The 15306-nt window shown below is 30.8% G+C and overlaps 1 protein-coding gene across 1 annotated transcript; it reads left to right on the forward strand.

The window, feature by feature from the left end:
• Nucleotides 1-8962: 8962 nt before the first annotated feature.
• Nucleotides 8963-13690, forward strand: LOC114173044 (uncharacterized). Its single transcript, XM_028057240.2, has 6 exons — nucleotides 8963-9914; nucleotides 11090-11145; nucleotides 11246-11476; nucleotides 12247-12535; nucleotides 12924-13120; nucleotides 13203-13690. Exons 1-6 carry the CDS (start codon nucleotides 9051-9053, stop codon nucleotides 13354-13356), a joined length of 1791 nt encoding a protein of 596 aa, XP_027913041.1. The 5' UTR covers nucleotides 8963-9050; the 3' UTR covers nucleotides 13357-13690.
• The last annotated feature ends 1616 nt before the right edge of the window (nucleotides 13691-15306 follow it).

Raw genomic sequence — 15306 nt, forward strand, 5'->3', positions numbered from 1 at the left:
TGTTGCACATTATGATTTGGAGCTTCATCAAATGGATGTCAAAATGGCGTTTCTCAATGGTGACATTGACGAGACGATCTATATGGTGCAACCAGAAAATTCTGTGTCGGGAGACCCAAAGAATATGGTTTGCAAATTGACTAAATCCATTTATGGACTAAAACAAGCATCCCGTCAATGGTACCATAAATTTCATCAAGTAATTCTCTCATTTGGCTTCGAGATGAATCTTATTGATGATTGTGTGTATCACAAGTTTAAAGGGAGCAAGTTTATTTTCCTAATCTTGTATGTTGATGACATTCTGCTTGCCACTAATGATATATGCATATTGCACAAAACTAAGAAATTTCTGTCAAAGAATTTTGAAATGAAAGATCTTGGTGACGCCTCCTTTGTATTACGAATTCAGATACACCGAGATCGATCTTGGGGTATTCTAGGATTATCACAAAGGAGCTATATCGATAAAGTTCTTAAAAGGTTTAGCATGCATGAATGTAAATTTGGGGATACTCCAGTTGCTAAGGGAGACAAGTTCAGTCTCAATCAATGCCCAAAGGGAAATTTGGAAATTGAGGAAATGAAGAAGATTCCTTATGCGTCAGCTGTAGGGAGTTTGATGTATGCCCAAGTATGTACGCGTCCAGACATAGCATACATAGTTGGGGTTCTAGGCAGATACTTAAGCGATCCAGAAATGGACCACTGGTAAGCAGCAAAGAGGGTCATGAGATATTTAAAGAGAACAAGAGGTTATATGCTCACATATAAGAGGTCAGACCAGTTGGAGATCACTGGGTTTTCTGACTCAAATTTTGCAGGATGTCAAGATAGCTTAAAATCTACTTCAGGTTACATTTTTATGTTGGCAGGTGGTGCGGTTTCTTGGCGCAGTGTCAAGCAAACCCTTATAGCTTCATCCACCATGGCAGCAGAATTTGTAGCATGCTATGAGGCATCTAATCATGGGATATGGCTGAGAAATTTTGTCAAAGGACAAAAATTGTGAAAGGCATTGAAAGACCACTTAAGTTATATTGTGACAATAAATCAACTGTATTGTATTCCAACAACAATAGGAGTTCGACTAAGTCAAAGCACATCAACATTAAGTTCCTAGTTGTTAAAGAAAGAGTACAGAGTGGACAAATTTCCATAGAACATTTAGGGACAAACTCCATGATTGCAGATCCTCTAACTAATGGACTTCCACCCAAGGTCTTTCATGAGCATGTTGCTCACATGGGTGTTTTACAGTTTGAGGAATCTGAGGTTTAGTGGGAGATAGTCATTTTCATATGTTTTATGTTTTATGTTTAATTTATTGTATGCATACATTGAACTTTCAAACATATTTGGTTATTTATATATATGGTTTTAATTTTACACTTTGTACATTAAGTTTTTTATATCGATCTCATTAAGTTAAAGTTTGGACCAGTTAAAAATAGATGTGTATACAGATCACCTTCACATAATTTTCATGCTACACATTTCATGATGAATCCATGTCATTTGGTTGTGTCAGGATTAGTGATCATTGTTGGTTTTAGTTGCGGTTGATGCAATGAAAAACTGGTTTGGTTCTACATACTGATATAATCAATGGACGGGACTTTTGGAGTATGCTCGAGTAATATAATGGCAATTTTGAGCTCATAAAGTCTAACACATTTATAAGGTTGTAAGGACATATATATTTGTGACCAGTGGAAGATTGTTAGTAATTTTGGGTCATGCATATATATGATACATAATTAAATGTGTTAGGGCCATTTATAAAGCCAAATAATAGAGTGATCTGACTAAATTAAAGATTTGGCTAAAGGCATATGTCATGAAAATAAATATTGTGTAGAGACCAGTTAATAATTTCTAATTTGATGAGGGGCCAAATTAGAAATACTAAAACTTAAGTAATTCAGTTTATAAATGGTCGTGGTCCCCTTCTGAGAGCACACAGAGAGTCATAACGCACTCTTCTTGTTCCTTTCTCTGTATTCCCATCAAGAGAGAAAACTAAAGGGAAATCAAGGTGCTCTACAGGAGGAAGATCATTGTATCGTTAGTACTCTATTCTAATATTATCATTATGGCCAATTCAAGTACGCTTCCGTTTACTATTTACAACATGATTATCAGTTTGGGTATGAGATATTGTTTATGAATTTATGATTGATTATTAGAATCAATATTAGGATCATATTCTGCGTTTATGCTTACAACAAATGCGTGATGACATTTTTGTAAATAATTTATCAATTTTTACGTCTAACCACTTCTCATCAGACATAAATATGCATTTTTATGTTTGACCCAGTGAGGAACAAATGTAAATTTACATATGATGGGAAGGAGTCAGACGTAAAAAGTTATTAAAAAAAAAACCTTGGCACTAGTTTCTTTTCCACTTTCCCTGGGTGCACAAAACCTCTGCGAACAACGACATCCAGAGCTACAACCTACATATGACCTCCATTTTTGCTCAAAGCTTCTATTTTCTTCGTTTGATACCTATTGGATTTATGTATGGGGATAGGGATGACTTTTTTCTCTGATGATGACTTTTTCCTCTGAGGATGACTTTAATGCAAGTGATTCATTCAAGTAGTTATTGAGAAATCATACTGAAGTTTGATGATGCCTCAACAAGTCTTTATCATATTAAAATCAATCTTTCTACTTAATATTGTTTTAACTAGAGCTGTCAAAATTAGTAACCCGGCCCGACCCGATTTGATCCACCACGGGTTGACCACTTAGTGAGCTAACCCAACCTGACTCACTTATTAACAAGCCAAAAAAATTTGAAGCCAATTTGACCCACCACGGGTTAGTGAGTTAAACGGGTTGGCTCACTAGCTCACTTAATTAAAAAAATAGATTTTTTTTCTTTAGCCTAAAAAAAATTATAATTATGATTAAAATTTAAATAAACTTCAATAGAATCCAAATACAATCCAAAAGGATGTTAAAATCCAAATACAAACCAAAATCTCAAAAAAAAAAAAAAACAAATTACCAATGTGTTGGCTAAAAGAAACAATCTAACCTGGCCCAAATGCAAAGCCTAATATAACAAAAACACTTGTGCGACCCTTTATTTGTGGGTTGGTGAGCCAACCTGGCTCACCACAGGTTCAACCTGGGTGAGCCGAGTTTTAGGTGGACCGTATTTCAACCCAAGCTGGCCCGAACCTGTGGTGGGTCAAGTTGACTCGCGGGTTCTAACCCATTTTGAGAACTCTAGTTTTAACACATATTTGTTATACTAAATTAGAACTTTTAAAAATTAATTATATTTTTATCCCTTTTACATAATCAAAATATTGTTTTATTCAAATCAAACCAATTTAAGCATTGTGTATTCTACTAAATCTCCATGGATACCACACTTGTTGTACTACAAACTACCTAGTATACTTGTTGGAAAATTGATTGCATTGAAACATCAATAGTAAGATGCTCCTACTTCTCTAACTTTAACAAAATACGCTCTCGATTAGCAAGGTATCACTCGGCCATGGAGTGGACCCTCCCATGCCTTTTTGATTTAGTGAATTATGCTCTCGCTCAGCGAATCTACATAATTAAGAAATTATATCAAATTGCTAAATATGTTTCATTGGCTTTAGAGGGTGATTTTCTTTCTTCTCTCAAGTTGATATCAATGTTACCAAGTAAAATGTATCCTCTAAAACCAATTGAATAATATTATCAATATTTGAAGCAAACACATCATCAAACTTCAATTTTAAGTAAGTGACTTTTCTTACCTAACTAAGAGCACAACATAGTCTCTTTGTTATCTAAGCACCCTTAATCAGAAAGAAGGTAGTATCTGCATAAGAAGGACTCAAATCATTGATCTCATCATATCCTAACAATCCTAATTGAGCAGAGGTTCATCAAGAGCTCTTATACCATACATGCATTCCTAAACCTTACACATGCAAGCTAAGGACCAAATGACTCCAAAATTAGCATAAAAATAACTTACTATATTCATCAATGCGATAAGATATAAAAGTATGACTTACTGTCAAGAGTCCTAAGATGCTACTCTTCGATCTTCAAGAGAATAAAAGATTAAAAACTTTAAAGAGAATATAAAAAAAAGAGAAAATTATAATTTATAGAAAGATAATAACTTTTGTAAAATAACTAGATTTAAGTAATTTCTATTTATACTAAAACTCTTAATAATAATATAGTTAAATGTTAAAACCTCTTTAACTCATTTAAAGTGTTTTCTAGGTCTCACAACGTCAACATTTTAAATTAACTCAAAGTGTAAATATCAAATGTACCATAATAACTATTATACAAAATTCTCACAACTAAATTAAATCCTATTTTAAATTCATCATTAATGATAGCTTCACTTACCTATAGAATCCTTTATACTCAACCAATTTTCATTCTACACAGGAGAATATCCGAAATCTAGAGACTTTGAATAAATTAATTAAACATAACAAAAATTTAATACAAGATTAAATAAGTTGAAAGAACTATTTTTCTTAATTAACTCCATCAAATTTGATGTTAAAACTAAATAAAAAGAAAAAAATAGAATTTTCTGAAATAACAAATACTTACTATAATTGAAGAACTGATCGTGTACAAATAATTGTTAACTTTCTAGCAACCGCATAATATAATCAGACTTTTAAAAAGATAAAATTTATAAAATATAGATATAAAAAGAAGACACAGTTAAATCTTAAGGAGGAAACTCCTACATGGAATGCAAAAGAGAGAAATAAAATTTTACACATACCACACACAAAAATTAATTTAATTTAAATACTTGAAAAATATAAGTAACTTTTCCAGTAAAGAAAATCAATTTATTTTTTTCATTGTCCAGTTTTAATTTGTTAAATAGCCGCAATGTTATTTTCCCTTGATATGTTAAAAGCTTCACATTCTCATTCTGCGTGCCGTATTCTAATTTGGAACATTGCTTCTTGATCAATACATCTACATCTAAACAGAAAGCAATATATATATATATATATATATATATATATATATATATATATATATATATATATATATATATATATATATATATATATATATATTCAAAAGAAACTATTAATAGCAACAATACCAAAATGAGAATTTTCTAAGTCTCATAAACACAACGTGTTTCTATAATATGACAGTTAGTTAAGTTGAGACTTTTTGGAATTTCAATTCCCCAAACCTTTAATTATGGGTTAAGAAGAAAAAAGGAATTAATTGAGATGGAATGAGTCCTAATTTCACACAATGTCCCCACTTAGACCCAAATCAAAGTGATTTGGATATTTTTTTTTTTCCTTTTTCCCTGTCAACACTTCTAACTCAATCAACCAATCCAATTTCTCCTAGATCATCGCCACATTCCATGATACTAAAATTACAAAAACGTCCTTGCTAAATGTAAATATATGTTTATAACTTGTTCGTAATATTATATTACCCTAAATCATAATTTAGTCTAATTTGAACAAGGAATAAACTTTTGAAGTTAAAAAAAAAATACAAATACATTCATTAAAATATTTCAAGTATATAGTTGAAAAAGAGAATTTTGTTTCTTAAAATTGTGTAAGTTTAGGTAAACTTCTTAATTGTATTTCAAGAAATTCGTCTATAATTAATTCTTATTGAATTAAAACATGCATTTCATGTTAAGCTTTGTAGAAGGATTGAGTAAAGTCGTAGCAAAAAGTACCAAAAAAAAGTAGCTAAAACAAAAGTGAATTTAGTGCATGATTTGCTGAAAACAATGATGTTGAAACCAAGCAAGATCTTACAAAACAACTGATTAAACTGAAATAAGTGTACATCAATTGATTTACTCATAGCCAGAAGATGAAAATAATAAAAAAAGAAAAAAAATTGATGGTTTTGACAAAGGACATTTTTGTCTTTGTCTAATTAGATGCTGCCTGTGGCCAGCGTTGGTTGGTGATTCCGTTGTGATGTGTACGTGCGTTACCTTTTTGGAGGCAACACTTTGGATACATCATCCAATTCCGCGTTCCAATGAATTAGATTGACACTAAAATAAAATTTAAAATTAAAATATTAAAACTTTATTTCCAAATCTGATGTTTATTATTTATTTCGATAACTTTTATTTGTTCAGAATCTCTTCATGTTTTAAATGATACATTATGAGTTAACTAATTCATAATTACGGAAAGAAAAAAGGCTTTTCTTATATTCACGTCATTACTTTCACGACGAATAATTGTTACACATGTTTTTTTTTTTCATGTATTTTTTAATCAAATTTAGTTTTGGTAGTACATTTTAAAATTTAATTGCTCTTCAAATTCAAACAAAATTTAAATAAACATATCAATTCAGTCATTTCATAAATTTTTTTACTGTAAAAAATTACTATTAAATATGTAATTTGGATATTAAAATAATTAAAGTTACATATAATATGAATTTAATATTTTTATTATTTTTTATGGTAAAAATCGTCATTAATTACTGAATTTGAGTATAAAAATAATTAAAATCACACATTATATGAATCTAGTCTTTCTATTAATTTTGTGATGGTAAAAAATATTATTAAATATTAATTTAAATAAAAGATAATTAAAACTACATATTTCTTCGGCGTTGAAATAAATTTGATAATACAATAGACAAAGTTAAAAGAAATGCAAAAAAAAAAAATAGAAAATACTTTTATCGAATAATCAATCTCGTCGTTTTAAGCGGGTCTCTCTTTTTAATAATATTTTTTAATCTAAAATTCAAAACTTAAAGATCTTAATTGAAGAGATACAATTTAATATCATTCGAATCACAAATAAAAATTATGATCTTTGTTTATACAGAATATAAAATTTGAAAGCAAAACAACAATTTTTTTTCTCAAATTATTTTTGACGCTTAACTCATTTTACATATTTAAACAATAAGAGGTGTTAAAATATCCCAAAATTCTTAAAAATCATGATTAAAAACAAACGTATAATTAAATAAAAATAATACACAAGAATACAATAAAAACTTAACAAAGAAGCAGGTAATACACCATGTGGAAGCCAAACATTATTCAACAATACGATCAAAGTCTTTAGATAAGGTTTTTGTTAGAAAATCAGTCAGAACAAAAAATTATTATTTATTTCATTTTTTTCTTCAGTAAACACCCGTCAATATTTGTTAATAAATGCGAGAGGAAAAATTTAAAAAAATGTTAATAAATACTTAATAATTTGTTATCAGAAGCTTAAAAGCAAAAGTTGAAGTCAATTTTTCAATCAAATTTGAAAATAAGAAACACGTACATAAACAGATATACGAATGGTTATTTTAAAAATAGATAAAAAAATTAATCATGGCGTGCTTTATAATTAACAATCTCATTAAGTTATTATATAGGTATACTTACTTGACATCTACGTACTTAAATTTTAAATAGATAAAAAGTATAAAATATTTAAATAGTTTCTTCTTTAAGTCTTAGTAATGGTGTATGATTTATCTCTTTTCAATTCAATTTCTTAATAAGATATTATTTAATAGTAATATAGTTATAAAATATATAATTTGAACAAACTAATTCATTATAAATATTTTTAGAAACACTATTTAATTATTTATTTATAAGTTTGACAAAAAATTGCTTAAATAAAAGTAAAATACAGTAAATTTCTTACCAGCTAAAATCAAACCATTAAGATAAGTTAAAATTTAAAACAAAACCTATATTATGATACTAAAATAAATTTTATAATCCAATTACATCCAGAAAATGAATAATGGACATGGACATATATTAATATTTCTGTTATTTGAGTACACAATTATGACTTTGTTAAATTAAAATTTTCTAAATATGAATTCAATAACTCAAATAAAAATATTAATTAATAAAAAAATTTAATTAAATATTTTTTAAATAATTAATATTAATTATTATGATCATAAAGCCGTTGACATGGAATGATTATCAGCTAATTAGCAGTCCTGAATTCAAATTTTAAAAATATTTACCGTTGTTAATGATTTTAATTAACTCGAGTATTTAAAGACATTGCCAAATAGAACAGATTATTTAACAATAAATATATATATATATATATATATATATATATATATATATATATATATATATATATATATATATATATATATATATATATAGAGAGAGAGAGAGAGAGAGAGAGAGAGAGAGGTTAATTTAGGTATTTTTTCAGTTTAGACTCAAAACTATTATATGAACTAATGAAATTTATTTAAACATTAACTTCTGATTCAATTCAAATTCAATTCAAAGCTAATCTATTTACTTTTCTACAGTGAATTTAAATTTCACGTATAAACTAAATTGAAACTATTTTAAATAGGTTTTAGTCTTTAGGTTCAGAACGTGAATTCGGATTCTCAGAACAGTAGAACCAAATCCACACTTGAAATATTCAAAACTAAATTGCATTTTCTTAATAAAGAAACTAATTTGTTTAATCTAAAGAAAGCAAGAGTAAAAAAAAAAGACCGTGTCTGTCTGTGTGCATTATCACGTGAGAGTTCCTCGAACTCTCCACACTAACCATTTGTCAAAATCCGATGTTCTACTTTTTTAAATCCTAAATCCTATTTTTTATAACTTGAATATTCATATTTGTCTTCTAATGTTTGTTTAGCTGAAAAATATCAAAGAGGGAGAAAAGGCAATTAATTTAATTAATTTCTTTGTTTAGTAAAATAAAAGGAGTAAATATAATTTCAGAAATTATTATTTTCCAATTTTCATTTATATATCCTATTTTTATATTATCCTTTAATCAAATACATTTATTATTTGTTTGGTTGAGAAAAAAACAATAGAACAAGATAAAATGATTTGTAATAATTGATAAAATAATAGATACTAAAATAAGAGCTTAAAAATGTTTTTTAAATGTGCTTACTTTGTAATCTGAGAACTCTCACCGTTTAAATTCACCATAGTTCCATTCCTCTCTTCTCACTTTCACCTAGTTTTCTTCTTTCACTGAAACAAACAACACAGAACCAGAATGGGTTTGGAAGTAGAAGAACCAATAACAACAACATCACAATTCACAGCACCAGAAACGATGTCGTTGAGTTCACCGCAAAAAATTCAAAACAACTTGACCGTTACATCCACGCTCCCAATCGTGCAGCCTCACGCGCTTCTCCCAAAGCCAGTGCCCCCAACCGCATCACTCCGAAACGACGTCACGGTTTCCTCTGCATTTGGCAAGTTCTTTCACCAGCGCCGCCATGAGCTGTCTTCTGCGATCTCGCGAGGGATCTCCACTCTTAAGCCCCAAAACGATGATGCTTTGAAGAAGAACAAGAACGAAGGCGTGACGGAGTTCAACCTCTCGGGACTGAAAGTCTTTGTGGCGGTAAAAAAGAACGAATCGTTCTCACAGCGCCGTATCAGCTTCTTCTCGCGCTCAAACTGCAGAGAATGCGGCGCAGTGCGGACCTTCTTCAGAGAGAGAGCGGTGAGGTTCGTGGAGATAAATGTGGACGTGTTCACGGAACGGGAGAAGGAATTGAGGGAGAGAACGGGGAGCACGACGGTGCCGAAGATTTTCTTTGGTGAAAAGCTGATAGGAGGGCTGGTGGAGCTCAACGCACTGCGGAAGGATGGCAACAAGGAGTTGGAGAGGCAATTGAAAGAAGCAGAAGGAGAGGGGCCGGCGGCTCCGGTGTACGGGTTCGACGAAGCGGCGGAGGAAGCAGTGAAGGAAGAAGCGGCCGAGGAGACTTTGAAGGTAGTTAAGGTTTTGAGGCAGAGGTTGCCAATTCAGGACAGGTTGTTGAAAATGAAGATTGCGAAGAACTGCTTTGCAGGGAGCGAGTTGGTGGAGCTTCTGGTTCGCAACCATGGCTACGCTCCAACCAAGGTATTTTCAATTCAGTTGAGTTTTTGTTTTTTTTTTTCTAATTTTTTATTTATTGAATTTTGAGTTTGAATTCAATTAGGATAAAAATAAGAATGAATTAATCTTAAGGGACACCAATTATATAGGTATTAACAAAGACTTAACATTTTATTTTTAGAATGATAAAATTTAAACATTTATATATTTTTAGTTTAAATTGGAGTTTCGATAGTTGTTACATAAGTTTATTATAAATTAAAATAAATGTCATAATGTATTAATTGAAATAAATATCGAAATGGGATTAGAAAATATTATTAATAATAATTAGTGAAACATATGTGTCTATTTTTTTTAATTATAGTTAAATATGCTTTTGAAAAACTTATTATGATAATTATTATTAGAATAAAAATATTAAAAAAAATTAAGCAACTCCAAAAGTCACGTAAAAACGCTTCAATAAGTGAATTGGGATATTTTAGAGATTAAAAGCATAGCATGAATCTAACCCATCTATAATCATGAGTAACTCTTTCACTTTTATCAATCCTTATTTTAAAAAAATATATTATTATCATTACTTTGTTTTAGTTGTGATTCGAGTAATTACAAATTATAACAAAATAGAGCAATTTTATTTGATGTTTTAGATTAAAGTTTAAGTTATAATAAAATGCAACAATATTTATTAACACTAACTAGTTTAAATGTAGAAGAGTAAGCACAATTACAAATGAATATAAAATACAATTATAGAAATTAAATGACTAAATTATATATTTTATAAAATATCAGGAATAATTAATAAAATAATTTATACCAATCTGTAAACCTTATTAAATATGTGTAATCATCTATCTTGAAATTGTTTTAGATTAAATTTTAAATTAAAATATATCATTATTAAAGGGCTCATAGTGGGGATCGAGTAATGACTGCCATTTGTAAGGTTAATAGCTTTCTGCCTGTGCAACAGTAATCAAAGTTCATTCATAAAGTAAAATTAAGGCCAATAATCATTGTAGTGACTATTATGTGATTTAGAATTGGTACACGACTGTCATAATTTCTGGTTTCTTAATCTAATATACATTGTTTTCAATGTTGCAATTTCAAACATACAATGGTCCCCAGTTTTGTTGCTCTAACTGCAAAGTTTCACTAAATGGTTTACATTACAAACATATGTTTAGGCTGTTGAGATTGGAAAACAGTTATGCAAGAAGCACTTCATCCATCATGTTTTCGGGTAAGTTAAGAATTTTTATGAAAACAACTAGTGCATTTTAATATACGAACCACAATCCTTCATTAATATTATTCTTGCCATTGTCAACCTCCATTTTTAGGGAAAATGATTTCGAGGAGGGAAACCACTTCTATAGATTCATTGAGCACGAACCCTTAATCTCCAAATGCTTTAACTTCCGTGGTGCCACAAATGATAGTGAACCAAAGTCTGCAGCTGCAGTGTGTGATAGGCTCACCAAGATTATGTGTGCTATTCTTGAGTCTTATGCATCTGAAGACAGGCAACGTGTTGATTATGTGGGCATTAGCAAAAGCGAAGAATTTCGTAGGTATGGCACATACAAATACATAAAGTTGTATATTTTTGTGTATATTATTATGAATGCAATGCATGATTTGGTTTCCTCGTGTTATTTGCTCATTCTAGTTTATTCTTGCGGATCTTCCATTTTCGAAATTTCATATCCCCTGTGATGTGAGTAATAATGAATTAATTTCCCCTCTGATGTGAGTAATAATGAATGCATTACATGCAAATAGACAAGCTGGGCTGTCTAATCACTGATTTTCACCTCGTTACCTATTTAATGTCTTGTAAATTAATCAATCATATTGTTGAGTTTATCAATTTTGATACTAATTAGTTTGATTGGCAAATTTTAATTTTCAACGAACAACTTGGGAATGTAAGGCAAATCCCTGAATTTTCTCGTTGTAGCAATGTGATTTGAACCCTTTCCTGTATAAACTACTATATAACCTCTACATTACTTAAACATGATGAAAGGAATCTATAGATTTTTGTTATTGACAGTTTAAAAAAATAATTTTCATGATAATGAGTAATAATAACAAAGCAGGATACAATGTTAATAGTATGAGTAGCAATATTTCCCAATTGAGCGGCTCATTTGTTGTCTCTGCTGAACCTCTTACATTTGTCCTGCATCTGTGTTAACTGTCTTGGTAAGAATGTAGTTCACTTTTTTCTGAAGTGAATGTACTTTGATATACTTACATAAAACATGAAAAGAACGAAGTGACCCAGGTATCATATTTTGCGTATCTCAAGTTAAATTTCTTATTTTCCTAACTGCAGGTATGTAAACATGACCCAAGATCTGCAGCGGGTGAATCTCTTGGAGCTATCAGAAAACGAGGCACTTGCCTTCTTCTTAAATTTGTACAATGCTATGATCATCCACGCTGTCATTAGAGTTGGGTGTCCTGAAGGTGTGATTAATAGGAGATCCTTCTCTGAGTTCCATTATTTGATTGGAGGGCACCCTTATTCTCTTAGTGCTATTAAAAATGGAATCCTCAGAAGCAATCGGAGGTCACCATATTCCTTAATCAAGCCCTTTGGCTCAGGTGACAGGCGCTTAGAGGTAAGCAGTTTCTCTGCAAAAGGTTTTGGATAATTTGATATTGGTTGAACTGAACCCTTATCGTTAACAACCATGTAAATTAGGGACGAAACTTGAATCATGTTCTTTACATACTTTCCATCAAGCTTTCAAATCAAACAATACAGAACTTTACTTTTCTGACACTAAATGGAATGTGGTGTTGCTGACTTAAAATAAAGTACAACACTCTACATGTCATTAATTCATTATTTGCAACTTGGCAAAGATGAATTTATCCATTGCTGCAGTTTCAGCAACTTCTCTGTGTCTTTTCTAATTTACATTTTCCTAATTCCCAGTAATTTCCTTTCTTATAGAAACAACTTCCTGTCACTAGAATGATTCATTTGTTCATACCAAACTGCAGCTTGCTCTTGTAAAACTGAATCCTTTAGTTCACTTTGGCCTTTGTAATGGCACGAAGTCGAGCCCAAAGGTGAAGTTTTTCTCACCCTATAGAGTAGCAGAAGAGTTGAGATGTGCAGCTAGAGAGTTTTTTGAGAATGATGGAATTGAAGTGGATTTGGAGAAGAGAACGATTCATCTCAATATAATTTTCAAGTGGTAAGTAGTTCGTGCATTTCTGCAGCTTTGGTTTCAATTTGCAATCTTTAGCATTCTGCTCAAGAAATATTTATATTGGCAGGTACTCTGGGGATTTCGGACAGGAGAAGAACATGTTAAAGTGGATAATTAATTACTTGGATGCAAATAAAGCAGGTCTTTTGACACATCTCTTAGGTGATGGTGGTCATGTTAATGTCTCCTATATGAGTTATGATTGGTCAATAAATTCCTGAGTAGTAGTGAACCGAATTGGTTCAACTCATTTAGCGGCCGAGCTTACCAGATATTTGTTGTGCATATATCTCAAGTTTTGATTTATTAAAGTGTCTGAAAGAGAGACTTTGATTGATATTGGTACCAAATCTAAGTGTAGATGAGAGATTACTTATAGATCGTATAATTTGTAAACCAAAATGTGGTGCAAAAATGGTCATATTTGTGTCTGTGAAAGTAGGAGCGTCTAGATGACCAACGATTGAATCCACGAGTTTCTACTTGGTTGAGATTTTTACAGAAAATGTATCAAAGTTAAAATATACTTATATGTTATGGATGTTCTATATGTTATCATACCGACCAACGTACGAGATTGCCCTTTAATGTTTTGTATTCTCTCTCAGTAGCCCAAGTTTATGTTGTGTATTTGGTGATGAACCTTTTTCTGCAGTGTAGAAAAGTATTAGTTGTGTGATTGACTGCTATAATTTATTTTCGATGGAATTTGATTGAAAACAATTAATGATTTAACAAATGAAGACCGGCTACCTAACAATCTACACTCCAAACAAAATTTGAATTTTCAGTTGTGCTTTTGGTACTGAACCTTCAAAATATATAAAATATATTGATGTGATTTTGGAATTGAAAAAGCCATTCCGGAATATAAAACAAAAACGTTCCCGAAGACATTTTCCGGATCAAAAATACTTTTGAAGATTTTTTTTGGAAATTGATTTTACATTCCCGATTCAAAAATATCGTCCGGAATAGTCATTATGGAATGTTAAAAAAAATCATTTCCAAAATCATGAATGCGAAGGGTTTAAAACGTAAAAAAGATGTTTTCTCGAGTGTGTCAATGACTTTTTTTGAATAAATATGTTCCTTGTGAGGGAGGCATTATGTCTTTGAAATTAAGAAACTGAATTTTCTTCCCTTTTGTAGGGGATTGGGATTTATTGACTGTGGTTAACGTTAATTATTATTGAAATATATGTTGAATAGTTAGTTAATTAGTCTTCAAAAATGGCAATGGAGAGGGATTGAAGTTGCAGACACCACGGATGAGAGGAGCAGGTGCGGTGCAAGGAGAATCATGGGAAAAATAGGATTAGCTTTTTACTTTAAACTGAAGAGTAAAGCGGGGACTTTAAATTTAAGGGAGTGCAGGAAGCAGCAGCCGAAATAAGGGTGGTTATATAAAGAAAGTGTTGGGTCACAAACCCATGATAAAGGAGAGGTGTAAAAATAAAATAATGGGGGGTGTAGCTTAGAAAATATATTGGGCTTCCAAAAGAAATTGTGAAAAAATGTGGGAGTTTCTTCCTGCACAATGTATTAATGTATTAAGTGATGATATTTGCTATATATTGCGTTGCACCACCAAATTGTCTCTTGCCCTTTCACTTTCATCCCAAACCATCTCTTGCCCTTCCACTTAAATTGTCTTCTTGCTATCCAGTTATTTTTGAAGAGGATTTTCCAGTTCACCAGATTGTTGTGTATTGTATAACACTCTAGGCGGATATTATTTGGTATAATAAACATAATCAAATAAAAAAACATTCATCTGATATCATTCTCAAATGTGAGAAAATTCAAAACTTTATTGATTCATTTAAAATGAAAACCAATAAATTCCAATTACATTATTACAAGTCTGAAATCCAAAACCAACTTATAGTAAAATCACAAAATATTCCAAACATAGTTCTTTAGTAAAATCCCCAAGCTAGCCCTCAACTCCGTCTCTATGCCTCGCCAACATCACCTGAAATCGCATATGCTCCCATGTGACAGGTCAGACGATCATCGCCATTCATAAATAAAAAGGGTGAGCTAAACAAAAATAAAACATACATAAATATATCACAACATCTCACCCAAATAATAAGGTTGAAAAGTGTTTCTTTTTTACATTTTTGTTTTACTCCTACTTTTTTTAATTTCTACATCATTCCTAT

This window comes from Vigna unguiculata, chromosome 2 (assembly GCF_037176805.1).
Source record: "Vigna unguiculata cultivar grain cowpea cultivar isolate G323 ecotype 2 chromosome 2, ASM3717680v1, whole genome shotgun sequence".
Taxonomy (NCBI): Eukaryota; Viridiplantae; Streptophyta; class Magnoliopsida; order Fabales; family Fabaceae; genus Vigna; species Vigna unguiculata.

Bases quoted from the DNA above. Each gene is read 5' to 3' on its own strand.
- LOC114173044 (XM_028057240.2), top strand. From the start codon at position 9,051: ATGGGTTTGGAAGTAGAAGAACCAATAACAACAACATCACAATTCACA. The intron at 11,146-11,245 runs GTAAGTTAAGAA...CTCCATTTTTAG, and splicing joins TTCATCCATCATGTTTTCGG to GGAAAATGATTTCGAGGAGG. The intron at 13,121-13,202 runs GTAAGTAGTTCG...TTATATTGGCAG, and splicing joins CTCAATATAATTTTCAAGTG to GTACTCTGGGGATTTCGGAC.